Below are 27,189 nucleotides of genomic sequence, written 5' to 3'. Positions count from 1 at the left end.
TCAAGATGGAGTGGGTCTTGCTAAGGATGACTCACCCAATGAGACAGAGGTCAGAGACGATGCCCATACACGGGCATTCTTCGCACCATTCTGGAAGTTCCTAGTCTTGGATAGCCTCAGCTTGCTGAAAACCCTCTTCACATCAATCATATGTAGAGCACGACCCAATAACTGGCTTGTCTCACCAAAGATGCCCAAGTTCAGGTGGGGGATGTATGAAATCCAGAAAGCCTTGAAACGAGACAACATTGCTGGGAAGACGTGGATCAATCCTTTTAAGCAGAGGAATAACACACCTAACAACACATAGGGCTCCCTCTTCAGGATTTCCTTCACTGAAAATCCTTCCTGAAGTTGAAGGATTGTTTCATCACCTCCAGATCGACTTGGTTGATCAACAGTGAAATATCCTACTGGTTTAATTCCTGATTTTGAGGCAGCAAATTAAGGATTCCTCCAATATAAACTGAATTAAATACAAAATAAACATTCATTTCAGAAGATCCCAACCTGTTGTTCTCATACAGAACTCTATGAGAGAGGACAAATCTTTTGGACCACCATATCGTACCCTCATGGTCTGGTTTACTAAAATTATTGCAGGCAAGCTATGAATTCCATACCTAGAAAACAAACTATAATAACAAAAGCAGATAGTGAATCAGTACAACTTTAAAAGTTTTAATCCAAACCACTAACATAAACAACAATAACTATAAGTGGAAACTCTAGTCTTTCTTGATGGCCCAAATATCAGCCATGTCACAGACCTCAGCTTGCAGGATTGATGGGAATGTTGTCAGAGTCAAACATCTCTGTTTGGTAACTGGTAAATTTCAGCCAAACCATATTTTATCACATTTATTTGTTCTTTTTTGAGGTGTGCATCCTATTTTCCCAAGTGGGAAAATAAACCTTCGCAAATTTAGTATTGCATCTTTAGAGCAAGCATTGTTCAACCATGAAAATACAAAGGCAAAAATTCTAACATGGTGGTACCATAGAGATGAGACCCAAGAGTGCAAGAGAAAGAGGGGGGGGGGGGGGTGAGTTTCCATTCAACTGTTGGTAGACAGAGTTACAGTTCAACAACTTGAGCAGCAGATGCAGAAAGAATCAAAATATCTATGAGTCGCCAATCAAAGTGCCGCTTTATCCAAGTAACTGTTGGATTCGCCCATATCAGCTCTCTATGTGACTCAGGCTTGAACCACTATTGGACTGATCCGCCAGACTAGGAACACTACCATTACTAAGCAATGAACCCTATAATACCCCAGACACACATTTTGGCTTTGGACGCTCAATGAATCCCCCAATAAGTGTTTCCAGTTCAGATTTCTACTCAACAATATGCTGATTTAATTGGGAAAAAAATTTAAAAAGCATTCCTTACCATGAACCAATCAAGATAACCTAATGATTGTAATATTCGTGCAATCAAATAAATTTACCTCAGGTATATTATTAGTGGATCTCATCGAAGAATCAAACTCGACTAAAAACAGAGCATAACAGATTTTGAGGCATAATCCTCTTACCTTGGCGAGGCCGAAGATTGTTCAACTGCCAAGTGTTTAATTTGAGGAAACATGGAACTGAGAGCATCAAATGTGGGTAGCATTTCATGTGAAAAAGGACACCAGGAAGCATAGAAGAGCACAGCAGTATTCAGATTCTTTTGGCTGGAGCTAAGAGCTTTGTCAAGTGATTCTCCATCCACCTTGAAATGGAAACCAGCCATGTTAAATTAAAACAAAAAAAAGTTCCTTTACTAGTAACCGAAAGAAAATTAATTCAACTGCATTGTGAAGCCAACACAAGGAACCTTCACAGTTTTATTACAACAAAAAATTTCTCAAGGGAAGACCTAATGCTGAGTGGATACAACAAATGCAACAGCTAACCTAAATATAAATCCAGATAAAATCTTCAAAGAGCAGAAGAAAAGCAACTAGGTACCGGCAAGGATTTTATGTGTATTACTGTAATTTAGAATACTCTGGCATTTAAAGGAAACCAAATTAGTGCTATTTAAAAGAAATTAGAGCACATGCACAAAGAGTCTAACTCCAATTTCCCGGCATAAGACCAATAAAATTAAAAACCAACCAACACTATTACGAAATGGGATAAATAAAACCCCACAGGACACATAAAACTCACCAGTCACCAGTAAATAAAAAAATAAAAAAAGGACCAAGAACAACAACAAAAGGCAATCGAATCAACCCACTCCCCCCACCCCCCAACAAAAAAAAAAAAAAATTAAAACAAGCAGACAATCACCTCTTATAAGAGTGTGATATGTGATGTATAGATAACAAAAATTCCAATGCAAAATGTCCAAGGACCAATTACACAAGGTTCATAACATAAGCAGCCTTAAACCTACTTTCGCACAAAGGCTATTTCCAAACTCAAACCCATGACCATGTGGTCAAAATAGACCAACCTTCACCCTTGCACCAAGGCCACACCTAATTACATATAAAGCATCCTATAATTAAAAACAGCAATAGAAAATATTTAAATCCAATAACCCATTAAAATAGGGTCATGCTTGGTGTAATCACAGTCAGTTACAGTGAGCATGTAACCATTTTTCAATAATGAAATTGCCCTCCAGACTCCCTGGTTCTACAAGTGGCTGTATTTGTTGATGGTACTAGAGATTAGAGAATTGAGGGAGAAATCTGGAGCAGGGTCTCAAAATATTCCTACTGCTAAGAGTGCTCACAGTTATAACCGAAGAGGATCACTGGGAGAGCCCATCCATGACCAGAGTGACTTCAGTGAAACTGAGTGAAGATTCGAACCAGCTGACGTTGAAAAATTAGCAGATGAATTGTCATTATGGATGAAATGCTACAAGAACCCAAAGACCAGACCTAGCAGCCTCTCCCTGATATGCCCATGATCATACCCCCTGAGCAATGTGCTTTCGTTCAAGGGATGTCAAAATATGACCTATGATGGGGACATCACACCACGACCACCGCCCACCACTCATTACTATCAGAAGTGGAAGTGACAGAACCTTTCATGTGATCGGCTACTAGAGAGGGTCATCTAGACCCTTAGGCTCGTGGTCCTGACCACGTTTATTTTTGCGTATTAGTATTTAATATTTTTGGGTCATTTTGTAAGAGTAGTTTAGTGTTTTCATTCCACAATTTGGAGTCATCAAATTTTATTTTATTTCCTTGTGTTATTGGGGGTATTTTTGGAAGTTCCTTTTTTATTTTATCTTTAAATATGTAACCACCAAAGAAGGGCATGATTTATGAAAGAATTAGAAAGATACAACTGCTGCTGCTGCTCTCTCCCCTGGCGGATCCAGCTCTTCCCTATCACTCACAGGTAAGCTTCTTCGCCCCTTTCACCCTTGTTTCCCAACAGAAAAATTCCCCTTTCTTTCCTCTACAAAGATCTACTGTTATTTTCTTCAAAGAAGCCATATTTTCTTTCCTGGAAATTTTTTTCTTCTTCCCCAAACCTCATGGCTGTTCTGTGTTTCTGCAGAAGTTTTTCTCTCCTTGTTTCTTACTTATCTTCTGCAGTTCTTCCATATGTTACGCTGCATCATATCACAGTCTGTTTTAGCATAATACCTGCTATACTGCCTTGCTGCCTATTGCTCTCATTTCATCTTACACTCTTGCTTTGCTGCTAGTTCTCCTTCCCTCTCTTTCCCCTTGATTTCTATTCTTCTTAAATTTCTACCGCAGTTCAGTGTCTTCTACTGTTAGTGCTGCCATTCATACTTGATTGCTGGTTACATATTTCATATTTATTGTTTTAATCTTATAGATGCTTTCGGATAGGTTTAGTCCTGGTTTGGGTGAGACTATGATTGTCTATGTATCTTGAACCACATTGGATTAATAAAGTGTATCACTTGTTGCTGAAATTTTTATTTTGTTGAATGTAACGCCACACCCCTCCTTGCCTGGTAGTGTGGATTGATCTAGAAAGGACTCCCAATTGTTCTCCTAAGTCTTTGGTATTTGCATGTTACTTACGATCCTACTTGCTGAATTTTAATTCCATTATTGTTCTCGAAGTGTGAGGTCAGATATGTAATGTGCGAACACCTCCCCGCATGATTTAGGATCCTGTACCTTGTAGAATACCCGTCTCTAGGGCTGTCCTACACCAACCTAGGCCCACAAACTGGCAGAGGAGTTTCCCATGTGGCTAGCCTAGTATAATGAGCCCCTATTGAATCTTTTGAACAGTGCAGGAATTTTCAACTTATCAACTGGTTGGGGGGGGGGGCGGTTCCCTGAAATTTTAGGTCAAAATCACTTTTGGGAGGAGAGAACAAAGATAAAAAGGATAAAGTTAGCAAAAGACTGCGGCACTGTGCAATCCCATCATAATTACTTTTGTTTTTTCTAGTCAAATTATGGTGCAGACCCTGCTATGGCGGCCTCACAAAGAGGAAGTAGAGGAATAGAAAGAGGAAAAGGGAAGGGAAAATGCCACTCAGAAGCAACCACACAGGACACAAACTCAACTTATTCCACTTGAATTGAAAATAGATCCAAATGCAAGCTAACAAAGAAAACCTGGTCAATTAAGAAACAAAATTTAACAAGGATCCTCTAAGGTTCCTAAACAACTCCATCTCTTGCACATGTATCCACTACCTAAAATTGACTTGAGGATATATCATCTTCAAAATAAAGTAGATTTCCAAATATCCTATGTTCATCTCTATCTGTACACCCAGGAGGGTTTGCGTTGGTCCAAGGCAGTTTCTCTTGCATCAGTTCCACTGGTGTTGAGGAAAACTTCCCCATGAGTTTTGTAAATCAAGGAATTGAAAGCTCAAGGGGGCTATCAGCTCTATATCTACAAGCTGAAGAAAATCTGAAATATGAAGCTTTGTGGCTGCATTGGATACCGTCATCACTAGATCCATGATCTTCTAGTCTTCTTTGGCCACTGTGTGGTTCTGATTGAGGATGCATCACCAGTGCTGCCCTTTTAAGCTTAGAACAAATGTCACCAACTAACTCGTGAAGAATTTGTGTTTAGGGCATGTGAAAAGGATGTAGTTGCAGATCAATGAAGTTTTTCAGTCTTCTAGCCATTCACGACCCAACTTAATAACACGTCAAGGACAATAAACACTCCACAATGAGCACATATTCAGAACAAAAATTTGACAAATCAATAATCTTGTGAGTGAATAATGATCTAGCCATTCTTTCATAACATCTCTACTACATATTTTTATGATAAAAAACAATAATTTGCCTCTCATCAATTAACAATATAGCATTTTTCCATTGAGCAAACAAACTCTAAATTTGCACACAAAAGAATCCATTCCCATGGTTTGTATTTGGAATCATTATGGACCCCAAAAATGCAAGAACACTCAAAAAAAAAAAAAAAAGGTGGTAAAACAGTAAATAATAGGAATCTAAAAGGGAATGGTACAATGGTTAACAATGGGAAACAGAATAAATGACTTCAATGGGACACATGTTACATAGGGAGGGTATTCTGGTAAGAAAGGAAAAAATAAATAAAACTAAGCAAGTTAGCATAACTGGGGAGGGACAAGGTGGGAAATTGGATTAGAAAAGGAAATAAAAGAAAAGGATAGGGAAGTAAACAGGGAAATAAGTTAAGTGGAGGGACAACGGGACAAGGGAAAAAAGATAAGGCAGTTTAAGAAAAATTATAAAATAAAGGAAAGAAAGGGAACAAATACAGAATCGCGGGTGGCTAAACATAGGATTTAGGGTTCTCTAACTCGAACAAAGGAAGAAGATTGAGAAAATGGCAGAAGTGGGGAAGAAGATGAAGCTGGATTTTGACCTTGCAGTGAAACAAGTAGCACTAGCACCTTCATATAACAAGCTTATAAGGAAAGACAATGAGGCTTCAAACCCTGGAGAGAAATCAAGCTGCAGTCCACATTCGATGGGAATATTGCTCAGTTCAAATGATTTTATTTGTTCACAGTGAATGATGACCAGAAGTGGTGTCAGTTGTAACCAGGTACTAAACCTTTTCTTTTTGGATATACCTCTTGCTTCTCTTCTTCTTCCTCTTCCTCTTCTTCTTTTTTTTCTTTTCTTTCTTTTCTTGGGTGGGTGGGTGGGGGGGGGTCAACACAATGTTCTCAGCCTGAGACCTCCCCAACGATGTTGGAACTTGTTAACTATGACCGGGAACAAACCTTCAGATATCATTTAAGAAATTTCATTTCATCACATCTCTCTGTCTTATTTTTCTTTGGTACAAGATCGACACATTTAATTTTTATTGTAGATCTTTCTGTCTAAAATGATTTAAATTGCATGTCAGAATCTATAGTTTTATCAAGCACGCAAAATCACAACAAATGTGAAACTTAAGAGGCAGAACTAGTGCATAACAAAGGCAAATGCCCTGCTACATATTTGATCTATCTCCATGGGATCTTTCATAACTCCATGGAGACAAAAATAATGACCAATTTCAAAATTAGACTTTCCCATAGCTGTAATATCCCTTGCAGCTACATGAATGCTGTTTATTCTAGCATTTAAAAGCTACAAAATCAAAACCATATTTTCTCGTCAAACAATCAAATCTGAGTCATCTTTGACCTGCTCCTTGTCAGTTGACCACCTTCAGTAGGCACAAGATCACTACTTAACGGTGCACCTTGGCAGTTGAAAAAACACATGCCAAACCAACTCAACAAACATTCCCATTGGTATTGGTGCAAGAACTGACTGGGGTTTTCAGCAGTTTCTCCATTCCAAATTAGGTTTGTGGGTTATTTACGACTAAAAATATAGTCTCACATCACTTGCATCTTTTAACATGTGATTTCAGGAAATAAAGAGCATAGACATACCCTGCCCAATGGCAAAGCCTTTCATCTAATATTATCCCCCACTAAAAGAAAGGGACCTGTTCTCTTCTAAGCTGCATTCATTTTATAACTACAGACCTAACATTTTTCAGTGACTCATTCATCTGATTCATGGACACAAATATTAAGGGGATAGAGTAGGGAGATGATGATGTATATCCCTTCACACATTAAGATTACGATTGTTCCCAACACACATGAGAAATGAATATATTCACACATTATTGGTGTTTTGTATGATGCATACGGTTAGGCCAGTCATGCCCAAGTGGAAGATGTTGACCAGTGTGAATCAGGTTCTCCCAACATCACACCCAACCTGAGCCCCAACGCCACTCTAATGTTTCATCTGATCCTGCACAATCATTTTCTACTAAAACCCAGCAATGATCATTTCCAAGTGACAGTCCAATTATACTCTGAAAAGTATTTAAGTACAACAAGGTAATGCATGTCTAATGCGAAGTAATTAAAGAAACGCCAGTAAATCTATTCACCTAAACAATCAACAAATGAGAAACAACATGATAGTTGAGAGCATCTCTTCTAACCTCGTTCAAAACTATCAAGCGTGCTGTACTTGAAGCCTTGGCTGCAACTTTTGGAGTCTCGTCAACAACTCATGGCATGAGATATTCACTCCTTTTGATGCATCAAGTGAAAAAGTGGGGAGTGATTCTATGATCTTGTGATTTTCTTCATCCGTACAAAGACAATTCAATATAGAAGATATTAATCCCATGTCAAGAGCAACACCCTTAGTTGCCATCTGATTAAGTAAGTTGATGACTTCATCTTTATCACCCTTGGCACTAAATCCATTTAACAGTGAATCATATACAATGGCATCTGGTGACAACCCACGAGCAATCATGTTGCTGAACATATTTTTAGCCTCATCCAAGAACCCTGCCTTTGAAAACCCATTTATCAATGTGGAAAAAGTCACCAAATCAGGAGCTAAACCACTTTGAAGCATTTCCAAAAGCAATTCCTTTGCTGCTTGAAGATCCCCAATTTGAAGCGTTCCATCAATAATGGTATTAAATGAAATCACATCAGGTTCACACTTTGCGTCCCTCATTTCCTGGAGCAAGCTCCTTGCATTCTGTAGATTACCTTCCTTGCACAAAGATGCCATCAACGTGTTGTAATCAAACAAAGTTGGACATAAACCCTGACCTCTCATTTCAGAAAAGAGCCCTTTTGCAGCACCAATCATTCGCATTTTGCATAACCCATTAATCATGATACTATAGGTGAAGGAGTTTGGGGAAAATCCCAAGCCAATCATCTCTTGCCAAAGCTCCATAGCCTTACTGGCATTTTGTACCTTCAAAGACCCGCCAATTAGCAGGTTATAAGTGATCAAGTTACTGAGATTCTTCTTCTCCACCATCTTCTGATGAATCCCGATGGCCTCATCAAAACGGTGTGCATTACATAGCCCCTGTATTAGTAAGTTAAAGGTCATAATCTCTGGCTTAACATTAGGCATACATTCGACCATCTTATTGAGTAGATCCATTGCTTCATCCATCCTCCCTGTATCACAAAGCCCTCCAATTATTGTGTTGCAAGTCACTACATCAGGCATTGTTCCCCTTTGTGTCATTGTGTCAAACAAATTCAATGCATCAGACACCAAGCCTTCTTTGCAAAGTCCATTAATTAAGACATTATATGATACAACGTTGGGCTCTTCACCCTTCTCTATCATGGAAGCCATCACTTCCATAGCTTTGGTAACTCTCCCATCCTTGCATAGGCCATCAATCAAACCAGTATATGTTATGACATCTGGACCAATGCCAGATTCCATCATGGAACCTAACATTGTTGTAGCCTCTTCCCAGAGTCCCATTTTGCTAAGACTATGCACCATGCAACTATAGGTAACAACATTTGGAGAAATTCCTTTGTCCAACATCACATGCAATAGCTTCTTAGCCTCACCCACTTTTCCACTACGACAAAGGCCATTTATAGCTGTAGTATATGCAACAACATCTGCACTGAGACCTTTTTGAAGCATCTCATATAAGAAGGCCACTGCCTCATCAACTCGTCACAACCTTAAATAAACCATTCATTAGAGTGGTATATGTAACCACACCTGGGCAACAGCTCTCTGCCTCCATTTCAACTTTCAACTCCAGAGCTTCTTCCAACTTGCTTGCCTTGCAAAGCCCATTGATAATCGTGTTATAAGAAACCACATCGGGAGACACCCCGATTCTCCCCATTTCCCGGAAGAGTTCTATCGCCCAGGGGACCTCACCACTCCAGCACAGTTCCTTTAGTACGAGGTTCAACAAGTAAACATTTATGGTGTAGCCCAACTTTAGGACTAACCCTAGGACTCCAAAGGCGAGTTTGGGCTTCCGAGCACGAAGAAAACAGTCAATTAACGCATTTAAGGATCGATAGTTCGGCAATATCTCCAAGTTGGTCATCCGCTGATATGCCGAAAAAGTCAGGTCATACTCTCTAGACTTTACGAGGGCATCAACAAGTGAATTACAGGTTGAAGGTGAGGGATTTAAGCCAGAATCAATGGCACGATTGAAAAAGGCAAACACTTCCGCAACCTTGGAATGGGGATTCTCACGTAGGGATCTGATACCAGTCTCCAGCTCGATTCTGGGATCACTGGAATCGAAATGAACGTTCCGTGCCAGACCTGAAATGAATGAAATGCGAACGCCAAGGCCATGGCAGCCATGAGGGGGAAAATGAAGATGACAAAGGATCGATTTTACAATCATTGGTCTCTATAGAATAACCAGCAGAGATTACCCACACACCATCACCCTAGATGGAGAAGAACAGAAGAAAGCATGGAAGTTTTACTGCTGCTTGCTTTCGAACTCGTGTGAATCCAATTTCTGCAAAAGAGCTGTGACACTGTTTGCCGTCGACGCTCTGAAGAACAAGCCAAATTTTAGAATAAAATGAAGAAAGAAAGGGATAATTATTGTTGCCCGCTACTAAAAAGACGTTACTCTTTTATGAATTTACTGTTAGCTTCCCTAAATTCTAACGGTATTAAGGCTCTTTTTTGTATCAATTCTCATTCTCTATTATGACTATTTAAAAGAAATAAGTATACGAATTCATTATTGGTCAAGAATGAAAAATGGTTTGGTGATATTTGTCGACAATAAATTGTGGAATGAAAAATAAGTTTGGTATGTCAAAATGAAAAATTGCTAGAAAATTAATACAAAAAAAATCCAATTGTTAATCAAAACACATCAGTTGGTACTTTTCCAGATTGTTAATCAGCACCTAAATTGTTAGGAAGTTAAAACAATGACCGATGAAAAACTATCAGATCATTATCTTCTGGAAATACAATGAAACAATCGTGAAAAATCACAAAACAGCCACTCTACAAGATGATTCAACTCTAGAATCATAGTTATATTGTCATTGAAATAAAGATTTTTCACGAAGAATAGAATAGCAATAAATCAAACCGCCATGGCAGCATGCTAGGAAAACATCTGTTAGCCAATTAATCCGTTTGAAATTAGAAGTCTAATTGAAAATACCAATCACTATTTCACTTATCATTTAAAGCACATGATTCAGTGTGTCCTTTCTTTCACTTACCTTAGGAACGGTCAACTGAAACTCGAGGCTTTTGCAGGGGAGAAGTCTTTGAGGTCAGTCGATCCTTGAGGCCTGCTTAGTCTGCTAACCGTTGGAATTGCTGATGAGCTTTTGGGCTGTGAAGCTTCAGGTAAACTAAATCTGTTCATTACCCAAACAGTTACAAAATAAGATCAACATCGATTAAGGAAACAGAGCTGAACCAAAAAATTCGAAAACCAAAAGAAGCGATTATCCAAAACGTGAATGACATAAATCGAGCCTGTATCACCATGACCAGACAATCAAAATAAAAGAAGGTTTGAGAAGCCGCCGTAGACTTGAGAAGAATTTTTCCAAGAAATGTAAAACTGCTCAACGATTCCAGTCCAAAAAGAAATGAAATAAAATTTTAAAAAAAATCCTTTCAAAACTCCGAAACAAGAAAATAGAAAGAACTAGAACAGAAATTCATAAATGTAGATCCACCTTCGAAGTTGAGAAAATTTTCTGCACGAATTGAGAGCTTCGAAAGAGGGTTTGAGAAGCAGCCGTAGCCTTGTGAAGAATTTTTCCAAGAAATGAGAGCTTGCGGTAGGGTTTGAGAAGTGCGTTTACAAAATAATGTACTTTTACCGTTATATTTTGAAAGTTTTTCTACTATTTTAAATAAAAATAAAAATGATAATGGATGCCAAACAATTTAAATGAATGAAAAAAATCTCATAACAAACAATAAGAATTGATACCAAAAAGAACCTAAGGGCCTGTTGATTACATGAATCCAGAGAGAAATCTCAGGATTCGTGAATCTGAGAATTATACCCGTTTGGTTGTAAAAATCTCTAGATTGATGAAATCTAGAGATTCACCTTTTTACACTAAGGGCCTGTTTGGTTACATGAATCTAGAGATTTCAAATCTCTGGATTCATGAATCTGAGAATTTTACCTGTTTGGTTGTAAAAATCTCTAGATTCATAAAATCTAGAGATTCACATTTTTACACTAAAAACATGAATCTGTAGATTTATGGGTAAGGGGTGAAATCCAGAGATTTCAAAAAAGCTATACATTTTTACATTCACAAAAATCACGTCGATCAAATATTTTTTTAGGATGAATCCACAAATTTCATTCCACAACCAAACATCTAATTTTATAAATTATAGCTCCATAGACTTGAAATCTATAGATTTGAAATCTCTAGATATTTGAAATCTCCAGACTCATGTAACCAAATAGGCCCTAAAAACGTGAATCTGTAGATTTATGGGTAAGAGGTGAAATCCAAAGATTTCAAAAATACTATACATTTGCACATTCACAAAAATTACGTGGATCAAATAGGTTTTTTATGATGAATCCACAGATTTCATTCCACAACCAAACATTTAATTTTATAAATTATAACTCCATAGATTTGAAATCTATAGATTTGAAATCTATAGATTTGAAATCTCTAGATATTTGAAATCTCCAGACTTGTGTAACCAAACAGGCCCTAAGAGAATGTCTATTTCATTTTTTTAAATTATAAAATTAAAAGATAATAGTATCCTTAATTTTTAAAAAATAAAAAATAAAAAGCAAATGTAATACTAATTTTACACTAGTATTATTATTTTTAGGGAACACTAGCTTAAAAAGTAAATAATAAAACCTAAAAAATAACACCAAATAAAAAATCAATAAATAAAAGTTAAACAACATATATAACTGATATGGAGAGTTTATGATCTGACCGAGTTCATACCTGGTCCGACCCTCGACCCCGGTCGAGACGGAGAAAATAGAATCGCTCCCGAGCGAACCGGAGCCGGAAGATGGCTTGTTGAAGAAGAAAGATTATTCTGCTGCAAGCGTGCCCTAATCTTACTTATGGATTAGGGTAATCACCCTGATGACAGCAGACTCAAACTGACGGCTGCGGATAATCATCATCAAAGGGATAACTATCACATAACCTAACGGTTATCTCAGGAGTCCTCTACTAGCCCAAACTAGTAGAAGTCTATCGCTCAACGGATCTTATTGATAAGATCCAACGACTACCCGAAGAAGGCTCGAGTGCATCCAACGAAGGAGATTCGAAGGTACACTCTATATAAACCTCACTACCATACAAGGTGAGGGACGGATCAATCAATCAAAAAGAATACTATCCGAGACTCGGGTTCGGATACATACCGATAGATCCAAACTATCGGCGTCTCCGTTATCTAGATCACCTTTCCCGTTTCTTCATTCATTAGCTCTGTGCTTCTAGCAGAGCCGTTTGTGATTAAGTTCATCAACCGACTTAGCCTTCGGAGGTGGACTCCCGACCCCGCCGGTCGGGCCACATCCGACGCTTTCGTTTTGTAGGACATCACGTGGAGATCCAAGGGCCGAGCAGATTTTGGACGCATCATTTGGCACCGTCTCGTGGGAAAGACTTGAAAAAGCCATGGTGACTAGATCAGCAGCCGCCGCACAACGCAATTCCGGTGTTCGGATACCCGGGGTGAATAATCCAGATATTCCCAGGAAAGCCAAAATCCTATCGAAGTGGATGATGGCCAGGGAGGACGTAATCCTCCTCCCCGATACAATCCAAGATCAATTGGATCAAGTAAAGATTCAACTCTTGGAGGTGAGCCAAGCACTCCGCATGCTCACCAGACGAGTGGTTTACCACAAGAACCTGATCAACACGATTCAGGGAGACGTGCATTGCCACGTGATCAAATACCACGTGACCAAAGAATGGTCGAAGACCGGAATGTTGATCGAATTTCCGTGAAGGAGACCGAGGACTTCGGAGGATTGATGATCAACCAAGGCGAGGCGATCGGTTCGACAGAACCGCAAGAGAGTACAACCGATTCAAATACAAGGTTGGATACTGGGGTAAGAACTCACTCACCCTATCGTCGAAGAACCGTTCGTGATGATCGAGCGATTCGTGACGAGAGAAACGTTCGTGAAGGACGGGCTGTTCGTGATGATCGAGTAGCACGTGATGATCGTGTTAATCGAGGTCGTGATCGTATTGTTGAAGATCACCCGACCCAGATTGGTCGGAATTGGCCAACATCAATGAGAAGTTAGGGCAATTGGCTAAGGGAAGAATAATCGAGGATATTTACTCGGTCATTCGGAAGACTCCTTTTGCCTGAGCCAATTGCGGGATATCGGTTTCCCCATAACTTCCGTTTGCCTACCTTCTCAACATTCGATGGCTCCGGAGATCCAACAGCTCACATCGGCTATTACCAACGAGACCATGGCGCTTTCGGGTAATTCGATGAAATTTTATGCGGGGTTTTCGGTTCATCTCTAATCGGAGCGGCACAAAAGTGGTTTTCTAACCTCCCCTCGGGAAGGATCGTAAACTTTGACGAATTGGCGCGCCAATTCATAGGGCGATTCCGAGTGGGATACGGGTCAAGAAAACGGAAGAAACCTTGTTTACCGTCAAACAAGGAAAGAACGAATCGATTAGAGAGTTTCTGAAAAGATTCAACAAAGTGACGATGGAGATAGAAAACTTGGATGAACAAGTAGCCGAACCGCTCTATTCACAGGGACTCACAAATCGGAAACTCCCGGAGTTATTACTACAGGATATACCCACGACTTATGCTTGAGTTGGTACAGAGATGCCGAAAGCAGGCTGAAGTCATGGAGATTCTAGATGCGCGCCAAGGAGATAATAAAGTCTCCTATAAGGAACAAAAGGCTCCTCGAGCATAAGCAGAAGCCAAAGAAGAATGTTCGTGATCGGGTTGGAAGATCCCAACCTTGGCGCCAAAGATCCCCCGATAGAAGTGAGTACACTCCATTGAATGCTCCTCGGGCTGATATTTTGAATATCCTCAAAAGAAAAAATATTTTGAAGTGGCCACCTAAAATTCTTTTGAAACCCGGAGAGCAGCAGGATCGGGAAAAGTATTGCCGATTCCACAAGGACTATGGTCATTACACTAATGACTCGTCGTCGTCATCCGAAGGCGGATATTGAGAGATTGATATCTCGGGGACATCTCATCCAGCTTTGTTAGCGAGGAGAAGGGAGGAGCCACATGGGCCACGTGCGGCTGCCCCTAAAAGGAATCGTTCGGTTAGTTCAGAACGATCGAAGGAGGCCCCGAAGTCTAAAAAAGGCAAGGAGGTGATTGAAGCTGCTACTCGGTCACCGATCCTTACCATCATCGGGGGTCCAGAGCCCGAATCATTCCGGAGTTTAAAAACCAAATCCAAATTTGTTGGAGCCGGAGAGGCGCAGAAGCGGAAGAAGCTGAATGGTGAAGATTCTATCACCTTTAGCGAAGAAGACGAAAGAGATGTTTGTTTACCTCATGATGATGCTATAGTCATCAAGGTAGAGATTGCACGGCGGGGAAGTGCATAGAGTTTTGATTGATACGAGGTCTGCAGACTGACCTAATTTCTTACGAAGTGTATCAAAAATTGAAGGTGGATCAAGACTTGATGAAACCTTCATCTACACACCTATATGGCTTTGCAGGGTCATCTGCAGTAGCGGAAGGATCGGTTCAGTTGGATCTTTCCATTGGAAGTTTTCCTAAAGAAACAACTGTCCGAATCAATTTTTTGGTGGTTCGAGAACTACCAGCCTATAATATGATTCTCGGGTGACCATCTTTATCCAAGATAGGTGCTATTGTTTCGACAAAGCACCTAAAGATAAAATTCCCGACCGATATGGGAATCGGTCAAGTCTCCTCTCGACCGTAAGATCTCTCGGCAGTGTTATGTTGCCTATTTAAAAGACAAGGAGGGTCCGAAGAAGGTTACTGCCCTCCCCATAGAAGTTTGAGATGATCGGGAAGAGACAGAGATGCAAAGGCCCGAACCAGTGGAGAAACTGAAGCAAATCCAGCTGTGTACCGAGGATGAGAAAAAGATTACTTATGTCGGGTCTGAACAGCTAGAAGAGTTTAAAGATGAGTTGAAGTTATTTCTTCAACAGAATAAGGATGTATTCGCATGGTCCGCCGAGGACATGCCGGGGATCGATCGGGCCATTGCAGAGCACAAACTCGGATAGACCCTAAGGCGAAACTAGTGATACGTAAAAGAAGAAATTTCTCTATTGAAAAGTATGAAGCCGTTCGGAACGAAGTTGAAAAACTTAAGAATTCTAGTTTCATAGAACCAATCGAGTGCCCAACTTGGTTGGCCAACGTGGTGATGGTGAAAAAGGCGAATGGGAAGTGGAGGATGTGTACAGACTACACAGATCTTAACAAAGCTTGCCCAAAAGATTGCTACCCGTTGCCTCGGATTGACCTCTTGATAGATGCTATCTGCAGGATATGAAACTTTAAGTTTCATGGATGCCTACTCAGTGGTATAATCAGATCCTTATGAATAAGGAGGATGAGAAGTATACGGCTTTCATGACTGATCGTGAAAGCTATTATTACAAGGTCATGCCTTTTGGCCCGAAGAATGCAGGAGCAACATATCGAGGGCCGTCAACAAGATTTTCAAAGAGCCGATAGGAAAGAATGTTGAAGCATATGTTGACGACATGCTTGGTGAAAAGCTTTACAAAAGCAAATCACATTGCAGATTTGATCGAGGTTTTCTCGATCGAGGAAACATCAAATGAAGTTGAACCCCGAAAAATGTGCCTTTGGAGTCTCCTCGGGCAAATTCTTGGGTTTCATGGTATCACGAGGGGAATTGAGGCAAATCCTGCCAAAATACAAGCTCCGATTGATATGGAGGCTCCCAAAACCGTTCGGGATGTACAATGTTTGACAGGAGAGTTGCTGCCTTAAATCGATTTATCTCCAAGTCTCAGAGAAAAATGTTTGCCTTTCTTCAAGGCACTTAAAGACCTGAAGGGCAGTAAGGAAGCAAAGTGGATTGAAGAGTGCCGAAAGCTTTCGAGGAATTAAAAGAAGCACTTGGACAACCACCGATCCCGTCCGGACCGCAGAAGGGGGAAATATTACAGCTATATCTAGCGACATCCCTTTCGGCGGTCGGTGCAAGACTTGTTCGGGAGAAAGATAAGAAACAAGTGGCCGATTTACTATGTAAGCCACGTGTTGCTAGATGCGGAGACGAGATATTCGCAGATTGAGAAGCGTGCTCGCTCTCATGATGGCTGCCAGGAAGCTAAGGCCATATTTTCAGGGCTCATCCAATTGAGGTATTTACAACTTTTCCTCTTAGTAAAGTTCTTAACAAACCCGATTTGTCCGGAAGGATGGTATCCTGGTCGGTTGAGCTAAGTGAGTTCCAAGTGAGTTTTAAGCCCGGAACTACAATCAAGGCTCGGGCATTAGCCGACTTTGTAGTAGAAACTACCGCACCAAGTGGAACCCACCATTGAGGATCCCATTATACCAACCACTTGGGAGGTATATGTGGATGGTTCGAGTAATAAAGATGGAGCAAGCGCTGAAATTCTATTAAAAAGTCCAGCAGGATTTATTATTCGATATGCTTTGAGGTTCGCATTTGATGCAAGTAATAACGAAGCGGAATATGAGGCCCTCGATAGCGGGACTTCGGTTGTCAAAGGCATTAGCTATTGCAGATGTTACTATTTATAGTGACTCTCAGCTTATAGTCAACCAAGTCCAGGGGGAGTATGGCATTAAAGAACCCCGCTTGCAAAAATATCGGGAGATAGTGCAGGCATTTCAGAACCAATTTCGGAATTTGAAGATATCTCGATTTCGAGGAATGAAAATTCAAGGGCGATGAGCTATCCCGACTAGCCAATGCCAAGGAAAAGAATCTAGACCCTTCGGTCTACATTGAAGAGGTAACTTTTCCAAGTTATCATGAGAAAGAAATTTCTTATATTGAAGCAGAACGTTCTTTGGATGGATCCAATAATCCAATATCTAAGAGATGACAAGTTACCCGAGGATCCAAGAGAGGCAAGGTTGATCAAGATTCGATCAGCTAGATTTGTCATTCGGAATGGGAGACTATACAAAAGATCTTATGCTGGACCCCTTATGAGATGTATAGGCCCCGAAGGAGCAAAATCAGCTTTGGTTGAGGTTCATGAAGGAATTTGTGGCGCTCACATGGGTGGCAGAGCCCTGGCCCACAAAATTCTAAGACTTGGGTTATATTGGCCTAAGATCCAAGAGGCTGCTATGGACTACGTTCGTCGATGTAGTAACTCACAAATTCATGCTACAAGATCGAAGCGCCCGCGGAAATTATGACTTCAATTCTAAATCCCATTCCCTTTGCAATGTGGGGAATTGATATCATGGGCAAATTCACCAAGGCATCGGGCGGACGGGAATATCCGATAGTAGCAATTGATTACTTCACAAAATGGGTAGAAGCCGCTTACCGGCGACAATTAATGAGAAAAAAGTGGAGAAATTTGTGCTTGAATCAATCATATATCGCTTTGGGATTCCAAAGATAATTGTCACCGACCATGGTACTCAGTTCGACTGTCCACAATTTGAGCAAGTCTGTGGAACATATATGATCGAGCATCGTATGTCCTCAGTGGCATACCCCCAAAGCAATGGGCAGGTAGAGGTTACTAACTGAACACTACTGGAAGGAATAAAGAGAAGACTCGAAGCTGACAAAGCTTCTTGGGTTGAAGAACTACATAATGTACTGTGGGCTTATAGAACTACGGTTCGAACACCTACAGGAGAAACTCCATTCAGGTTGGCATATGGATCCGAAGCATTGGCACCTGTGGAGATAATGGCGGGGACATTACGGGATCGTGAGTTCGAGGAAAAAGCAAATGAGCAAGGACTGCTTGATAGTCTTGATTTGTTGGACAAAGTTCGGGCAAAGGCAATAGCACGAACTCAACATTATCAAAGAAGGATAGCGTCTCATTATAATACTCGAGTGAAGAATCGTCGGTACTTAGCCAGAGATTTGGTGTTGAGAAACACCCTAGCTTCCGACCCGCGTCACCAAAGAAAGTTGGACCCTTCCTTGGAAGGACCTTATATGGTTGTGAAATCGGTCGGTTCAGGAGCTTACAGGCTGAAGAACATTGATTCCCAGAAAGAGTTGGATCGTTCGTGGAATGCTAGGCATCTCAAAAAGTTTTATCCTTGAAGATGATTTCAATTTTGTTCGCGATGTAATCATTTTCAACTAAATCAATGCAATTTTTGGCTTTCAACAAACTATCTTTTGATTGGGGGGCATCATACACCACATTCAAGAACAAGATCCAACTATAAGGCATCGGATGAAAATTCGTGTGGGTCCTTCAACACTTCAACACTTATGGAAAATCTTTCGAACTTTCTTAAGTCGGGGCATCGGATGAAAATCCGAGTGAGTTCCTTTTGCAAGGCGTCGGTTTGATACCCGAGTGAGTTCCTTCAAGACTTATTGAATTTTTGAATTATCCTTAAGTATAAGGCATCGGTTTAAAACCCGAGTGAGTTCCTTCTCAGACTTATTGTATTTCTCCGGAAATCCTTAAGTATAAGGCATCGGTTTAAAACCCGAGTGAGTTCCTTCTCGGACTTATTGTATTTCTCCGGAAATCCTTAAGTATAAGGCATCGGTTTAAAACCCGAGTGAGTTCCTTCTCAGACTTATTGTATTTCTCCGGAAATCCTTAAGTAAAGGCATTGTTTCAGACAACTAAGACCTAATACAACAGCGATTCAAGTGGCTAGCAAAGTTCAAGATAAAGTAATTTCTTATTTCTTCAGAAGATCCAAAAAGGCCAGTATCAAAATAATTACAAGAGCTGGATACAATCTTTGATCAAAAAAGAAAGTCATTACAGGTGACTATTAACAAGTTATACAAGATCAACGCGACTTTGCTAGAACAAACATATGAGTCAACCATTGGTGGGGAGTCAAGGAGAAGAAGAGAAGAAATGAGGATTACAAAAATATTTCGATATTCAGAAAATCCTCCGCAATTTCATACTCTTTGTCCAGCTTGTCCAGGAGAAGAATGGTCCTTGACCAAACTCGCATTCAGGACAAGCTCGTCATAATTGACTTCTTCCAAATGGAGAATAAACAGAGAATCTTCCGAGATATTGCATAATATCCGGATCGGAAGGTGGAGGATCAATCTTATCCTTGGTCCAATCGGGAGGAGGAATACCCGTGTCGGTAAATACTTCGGATGGCAAACAAGACTGTAGGGAGTCGTATCAAAATGAGGATCTTTCCTTAATATTGATTCCCATACTTCGTTCTCACCATCCCGGTACGCCCGCAAGTTATAAGCATTCAGCATATCAACAAAAGGCTTACCGTGTAAATACTTGAAGACGCAGGCTCTGCGAACATCGCTTGGAAGGGATTCGGGCAAAGGAACGACAGCTTGCCTTTCGGGTAATGTTTCGGATCCTTTAGCTCCCGACTTTCCAACTGTCCGCTCCAAGTCACCGGATCTTCTCCCCGGCATCATCCAAGTCCGACCGAAGACGACCAATCATCGAATTCTTTTCTCCCCGCCACCTCCCAAGCTAGATTCCGAAGGCGAGCAATCTCAACATCTTTAGCTTCAGAGATTTCCCGAAGCCTAGAAACTTCATTGCTTAACCTCTCGAGTCTAGTAACCGCTTCCACTTGGTTGTGGAAGTTACCGCAAAGACTCCCGCAAACAACTTTCGAGTTAGCGAGGAGCAGAAAAGTAATTTTTCAGAATCGGAGGATAATGAAGAAAGACTTACATCACCAAGTGACTTCGTAAAGACTTCATCCGGAAGTTTGGAAAGAACCGCACTCTCGAAGTCATTCGAGCAGCGAGTACACCATTCCAACGCTCTGTCAAACTCGTTTGACACTAATTCAGGCGAAGGATGAGAAGGATGAACTACACCAAGCAAAGGCCGAGCTTCATCACTTGTCACCCGACGGCGCTTCCGGGTGGCAAAATCCTCCAACTCGAAGGAGAGGAGGAGGATGCCAAACAAGCACTAGAGTTAGAAATCGGAGCAGCACTGCTGGGACCACACCTTCATCGTACGCCAACATAGTTGCCTCGGATGCCCGAAGAGTCTTCTTCGGGGGTGCACCAACAAGCTCACCAACAAGCTCACCGGCAGGATTGCCGGCAAGCACCATCGGCAACGGAGTGATCAAGATCTTCTTGGGAAAGACGAGCAATCACTTCGGGCAAAGGAGGCGCAGGGACGGCATCAACGAAGTTGCGGGAATCGACTTGAAGATTCACCGCCAGTAGTCGCCTTACGCTTGGAGGATTCACTAGCTGAAACCACCACACTGGCCCCAACCACCACCGACGTGAAGAGGGGAAAGAGATGAGAAATAAAAAAACTCACTTGTTCAGAAATGGATGGAGCTGTCGTTGGAGTACAAGGAATACGGAAGCAGGCCGAAGGACGAAAGGTTGCTTTGGCACTTTAGCAAATCTATCTTGCAGAAGTCAGGATAGAGGGAGAGTACCCACGAAGGCTTTAAATAGCCTCAGGTATAAGACGACGGTTGAAGGCTAAGGACAACCGACGACCCAGATCGAAACGACGCTTCGAAATCCGCAAAAAGCAAGATCAACGGTCGAAGGGATGCCACATGGAAACATGTGGAAGCGAGCACCTGATGCAGAGAAACCTCCAATCGTCGCACTGCCATTAAAATAATGGATGTATTTCGATTCATTGGAAACAAGTGAATGGTACACAAAAAGCGGAAAACGTTTGAACTTCGCAGAAGGGAAACGTGCGGACTTTGCAATAAATGAAGTAGTGGGGAAGATTAACGCATCTTCACAATATTTCTACAAGATCATTATTCGGCGAGGAATGAAGAGTTAAGTGATAAGTTTTATCATTAATACTTTGATATTCAAGGCAATACTTCGGCAAGAGACGGGGAAATTTTGAGGCCAACATGAATAAAGAAATGTCTATTCATTAAATTGAGGGTACGTCTTTACAAAAGAACAACTCCCTAAGCCTTTTATTCATTGTTGCCCGAGGGACCCTGGTTGGGATGACTTTTCTCAGGACCATAAGAAGAGCCTTCCTCAAGAGTGGCATCGGCTGAATCCTCTATAGCAACAACTTGAGACTCGGCTTGTGATTTCTCCTCTGGAAGTGCCGGCTCGTCATCTAGATATGCCTCATATTGAGGGTCAGCTGGAAAAGGATCATCTTCCCCCTGAGCCCAGTCTGGGAGATCCATACCAACTTTCCTGAAGACCTCTGGGTGGCATACCTCACGAAAAGGAGCAAGAGTGTCGAAGTCGTGGATCGTTCCAAGGATCTGCTCCCCAAACGTCATTCTCGCCCCCATGCGATAAGCCCGAATGTTGTAGAAACCTAGCAATTCGGAGAAAGGTACGCTGTTCAGGTATTTCCGAATGCACTCCTTCCGAAGGTCTGGCTTTATATGCTAAGGCTTGCTAGGGATTGCCAACTTCAGATGTTCTTCGAGCTCCCTACTTTTGATTTCAAGGCTGTCACCAAACAACGTGGCAGCTGCCTTTTGCTTCCTGGCCTCGCGCTCGGCAGCAGAGACACGGATTCTCGAAGCTTCAAGAGTTTCCTTGAGGGAGATCACTTCTTCCTCATGCTTTTTCTGCAGCTCCACGGTAGGCTGCAGTCACCGGTCAATTTCGAATTGGCCTTGGCCAATTTCTCTTCACAAGTTTGCAAGCAAGGAGCTGGTGCGACCAACCCGGCTCAATGCTTCCATGTGTTGATAAAAGCTCAACACAAAGCATTCCTAGGAAGACGGAAGATATCGAAGAAGTCATAAGAAATTATGAAAACATAAGTAAGCAAGAAGACCGGTACCTTGTAGATTGACTAACAAGGGAGGTGTCATCCAGGGCTTCAAACTCCCGGCGATCGAAGGAGCAGGACCGAGGGAGCTCCACTCTGCAGCTTTCTCGCAGATCCCGAGTGACCCCGTCGGTCATCTTCGGGGTCCACCGGGGGATGAAGACTTCCTCACCATCCGTCGAAGCTTTGGATTTTTTGTTGGAGGGAGCATCAATTGTGTCATGCCTCCTCTTGGTTCGGACGGAGGAAGAGACGTTAGCCCTCTCCACCATTGGTTTCTTCCCTTTGCCCGAAGCATCGCCTACAAGCCCGATATTCCCGATACCCCCGTAAGAGGGGTCGGGAGAGGGAAGAGAAGCCTCTTGATCTGCAGTCAAGACCCCGGGCGATCGTTGCTCGGCTGTCACAACGGCCCTAGCGGCCTTCACCCGCAGGCTTTCGGGGTTCGTTGCGGGGAGGCACCGCAAAGAAGAAGGACAAGAATCGAATTCAAGACATATCACTTCAGGTCAAATCAAAGGATGATGGTTAGAAACTCACAATGAGCCAAGCCCCAAGATCGAAGGATGGAGTTATACTCCATTTCATTTCCATGTATCTCTTGATACCACGGAATGGATTTGATCTTCCCGATGGCCGCCTCGTCTTCTTTGGATAACGGAAGGCCCCGTAAGCTTTCGGACGAAGAAGTAAACCTCCTCCAGGTGGTCGGGAAGTTAAGATCTGATGGAGGCGCTCGACGAGAAAAAGTATCATTCGCGCCATCTTTTGTGGTTAGAAGGGCAAGTTCCTTTGACAAGGATGCTGCCCCTCCAATCAAGTTCAGCCTTATTGCGTTTGGAAAGAAAGACCCATCCGGGAGGATGGGAGATAGAAAGAACATGAAAATGTACAAAAAGAGAAAGAGATGGCGTGATGCCAAGCTCAAAACACAAACCCAAGAAGCCGACGATGAGACGCCAGCTATTGGGGAGGAGCATTCCGGGACAAATGTTCCAGTGATTCAAAACCACGGAGAATAAAGGATTAAAAAAGGGAAAGCGAACCCCGCTTTCCAAGTGCATCTATGTACGAGAGAAAATTCACCCGAAAGGGATGAATCAACCCTCTCATCGGGGTGGGGAGCCCTAACTCCGATATGAGGAAGGAAGGTCAAAATCTTGGACAGCTGAAAGAAGGGTTTCTCCATTATAAATGGAAGGAACAGAGCCAGTGCCCACCATTGGACCCGGAGGTTTGAGGCTGCCTAGAAGACTCGACAATCTTGGAAGATCCAGACTCGAGAAGGACAGAGAAGTTTCGGTTTTTCTTTCAAAACCTTTTGAGAAACTTCAGCGAACTCCCCGCCGCGAGGACGGTTAGGGTTTTGTTATCACTATCCGACTGTTCGGGAGCAGGAGAAGCAAAAGCATCACTGCTATCACCAACATGGGGTACTAAAGAAGCCCTATCGTCCGCCATTACTCGTTCACAAGAAACTACAAAAAGAAAAGACCAAGAAACTTACCGATTCGGTGGGACGGAAGCTTGAGAGCAGGAAGGCGCGAAGGCACGACAAAGGTTCAAATTCCAGACAGGGAAGAATGAAACCTACGAAGACAACGAACCGCTTTTAAAACTCCCGCACGAGTGTTCGGGAATCGAACGATCGAGATTGATTCAAAATCAACGATCAAGATTCAAAGACGTTTTGAAAGTTTGAACTCACGAATCCGAAATAGGCGTTCGGAAACCGTCGCTTGGATGACGTGAGCCACGACAGATCAACCGCAACGAAGACATGTGGCCTTACACTCACAACGCTCGAGGAAAAGTGACCACCGCATTAAATGTGATATGACATTTAATGAAGCACGCAGAGATCATCACCCGACGACGAACCCGGCTTAAAAACCAAGCCCTCGGGATCGACCGAACGCTTGGTCTGGGGGGCTCGTGATATGGAGAGTTTATGATTTGACCGGGTTCATACCTGGTCCGACCCTCGACCCCGGTCGAGACGGAGAAAACCGAATCGCTCCCGAGCGAACCGGAGCCGGAAGATGGCTTGTCGAAGAAGAAAGATTATTCTCGCAGCAAGCGTGCCCTAATCTTACTTATGGATTAGGGTAATCACCCCGATGACAACCAGACTCAAACCGACGGCCGCGGATAATCATCATCAAAGGGATAACTATCACATAACCTAACGGTTATCTCAGGAGTCCTCTACTAGCCCAAACTAGTAGAAGTCTATCGCTCAACGGATCTTATTGATAAGATCCAACGACTACCCGAAGAAGGCTCGAGTGCATCCAACGAAGGAGATTCGAAGGTACACTCTATATAAACCTCACTACCATACAAGGTGAGGGACGGATCAATCGATCAAAAAGAATACTATCTGAGACTCAGGTTCAGATACATACTGATAGATCCAAACTATCAGCGTCCTGTTATCTAGATCACCTTTCCCGTTTCTTCATTCATTAGCTCTGTGCTTCTAGCAGAGCCGTTTGTGATTAAGTTCATCAACTGACTTAGCCTTCGGAGGTGGACTCCCGACCCCAGCGGTCGGGCCACATCTGACGCTTTCGTTTTGCAGGACATCACGTGGAGATCCAAGGGCTGAGCAGATTTTGGACGCATCAATAACAAAAAAAAAAACCACCAAATAAGAGGTTAATTTCCATGGTCAGATACTGAAGCTTTTCCTTGGAACCAAAATCTGATATCACGAGCTAGACAAGAAGACCCTGAGTTGCTACTATTAAAAATCTCTAATATAAGGCAACGATCAAGATCTCATGTATGTGTCGACAAGGAGTAATTTCCTTTGCAGAGACAAATGCAGGCACCTTGCTATCCTATGGAATGGTAGAGTATAGAGATACTATATGGCATGATTTATTTAATTTGGGACAATTTGTAAATACTCCATGGCTAGTTCTTGGTGATTTTAATGACATATTAAATTTTCATGAAAAAATAAGAGACATACTTAAACCACAAACACAACTAGATAGATTTAGAGATGTTATTCATCATTGTCATTTACATGAGGTGAAATGTTTTTGAGTGAAATTTTCATTGTCAAACAAGAGTTAGGGTACAACTCTTATTAAATAATGTCTTGACAAGGTATTTGTGATCATAATTTTTTTTTTCTATTATTTGGCAATATGCATGGTCACAGGTATGCTACAGTGGACTCTAACCATACACCTGTTGAGGTCACTCTTGAACCTTCTAGAAGAAGACCTATGAGATTTCAATATGAAATAAAATGCAACAATCACCATGACTTTCATAATTAGCTTCAATTAGGTTGGCAAACCTTAGCAAATGGCTCCCCAACTTTTAAGCTCTACAGGAAAATTAAATATTGTTCAGTCTCTCTTAAATGTTGGAGCAAGGCTACCTTTCAAGCCAATCTTAAAAAAATCCCAGATTAAGTTGCAAATTAGGCTTGGATATTGGATTGAGGTAGGAGAGACCATGGCTGTTGCAAAAAATTATTAAAGTCTGGGTGGAGATACAAGCATTTTGGAAATGAAAGATTTTGATTTTTGGGGGTGGTGGAGGTTGTAATTGGAAGCAAAGGGGATTGTGATCCGATTCAATTGCTATAAATTTTGTTGCCAAATAATTTTGGAAAAGAGAAAACCAATTTGGGTGACAAAAATTTTGTCCAAGCCTTCTAGAACCTTTTGGGGTGGTTTTCTTTTATTCGACCACATAAAAGATTTTCATTCCATGTAAAGGATCGAGGTGATATTTTTTATTTAGGTTAAGGAAGGCATAAGAGGCTTGGTTGAGGGAAAAAGGGTGCTACCAATTTTTTCATTTGGGTTTAGAACCTGAAGTCACCAATGATGAAGAAAAGTTATTGAAGAGTATCAATGAAGTCATTCAGGGTATTCCAAAAGGAATATCTACCTTCAATTTTCGGGGAGCATACACAAAAATGCAAGCTAATCCCATAGTATTGATTGTAGCATTATGTTGATCTGTATTTTTATTCACTTTTCTTTGCATGCTCAGTTCAGCAAGCTAATCCCTAAACGGAGTGATGCGTCCAAAATCTGCTCAGCCCTTGGATCTCCACGTAATGTCCTGCAAAACAAAAGCGTCAGATGTGGCCCGACCGCTGGGGTCGGGAGTCCACCTCCGAAGGCTAAGTCAGTTGATGAACTTAATAAAAAACGGCTCTGCTAGAAGTACAGAGCTAATGAATGAAGAAACGGGAAAGGTGATCTAGATAGCAGGATGCTGATAGTTGAGGTCTATCAGTATGTATCTGAACCTGAGTTTCAGATAGTATTCTCCTTGATCAATCGATCCGTCCCTCACCATGTATAGTAGTGAGGTTTATATAGAGTGTACCTTCGAATCTCCTTCGTTGGATGCACTCGAGCCTTCTTCGGGTAGTCGTTGGATCTTATCAATAAGACCCGTTGAGCGATAGACTTCTACTAGTTTGAGCTAGTAGAGGACTCCTGAGATAACCGTTAGGTTATGCGATAGTTATCCCTTTGATGATGATTATCCGCAGCCGTCAGTTTGAATCTGCTGTCATCAGGGTGATTACCCTAATCCATAAGTAAGATTAGGGCACGCTTGCAGCAGAATAATCTTTCTTCTTTAGCAAGCCATCTTCTGGATCCGGTTTGCTCGGGAGCGATTCGGTTTTCTCCGTCTCGACCGGGGTCGAGGGTCGGACCAGGTGTGAACCCGGTCTGATCATAAACTCTCCATATCACGAGCCCCCCAGACCAAGCGTTCGGTTGATCCCGAGGGTTTGGTTTTTAACTGGGTTTGTCGTCAAGCGATGATCTCTGCGTGCTTCATTAAATGTCATATCACATTTAATGCGGTGGTCACTTTTCCTCGAGCGTTGTGAGTGTAAGGCCACATGTCTCCGTTGCAGTTGATCTGTCGTGGCTCACGTCATCCAAGCGACGGTTTCCGAA

The 27,189-nt window shown here is 41.9% G+C and overlaps 2 protein-coding genes across 2 annotated transcripts; both read right to left on the bottom strand.

Annotated features, from left to right (window-relative positions):
• On the bottom strand, positions 1 to 1,744 carry LOC149028940 (5'-adenylylsulfate reductase-like 5). The gene is made up of 3 exons (XM_089136641.1): positions 1,542 to 1,744; positions 511 to 623; positions 1 to 425 (listed from the first exon to the last, which is right to left on the bottom strand). Exons 1-3 carry the CDS (start codon positions 1,742 to 1,744, stop codon positions 1 to 3), a joined length of 741 nt encoding a protein of 246 aa, XP_088992767.1.
• Positions 1,638 to 11,090, bottom strand: LOC149028939 (uncharacterized). The gene is given in 5 exon segments (XM_089139526.1): positions 1,638 to 1,723; positions 7,438 to 8,954; positions 8,956 to 9,811; positions 10,505 to 10,645; positions 10,973 to 11,090. Coding segments are annotated over 2 exon segments (2,202 nt in total). The 5' UTR covers positions 9,655 to 9,811; positions 10,505 to 10,645; positions 10,973 to 11,090; the 3' UTR covers positions 1,638 to 1,723; positions 7,438 to 7,451.
• Between the last annotated feature and the right edge of the window lie 16,099 nt (positions 11,091 to 27,189).

The sequence above is a fragment of the Hakea prostrata genome, chromosome 1, assembly GCF_041222555.1.
Source record: "Hakea prostrata isolate BN-2017 chromosome 1, UWA_Hpros_2, whole genome shotgun sequence".
Classification (NCBI taxonomy): domain Eukaryota; kingdom Viridiplantae; phylum Streptophyta; class Magnoliopsida; order Proteales; family Proteaceae; genus Hakea; species Hakea prostrata.
This window is presented reverse-complemented; position numbering and strand designations above follow the sequence as displayed.

Bases quoted from the DNA above. Each gene is read 5' to 3' on its own strand.
- LOC149028940 (XM_089136641.1), bottom strand. From the start codon at position 1,744: ATGGCTGGTTTCCATTTCAAGGTGGATGGAGAATCACTTGACAAAGCT. The intron at 624-1,541 runs GTAAGAGGATTA...TTTGTTTTCTAG, and splicing joins CAATCTTCGGCCTCGCCAAG to GTATGGAATTCATAGCTTGC. The intron at 426-510 runs GTTGGGATCTTC...CCTCAAAATCAG, and splicing joins GTTCTGTATGAGAACAACAG to GAATTAAACCAGTAGGATAT.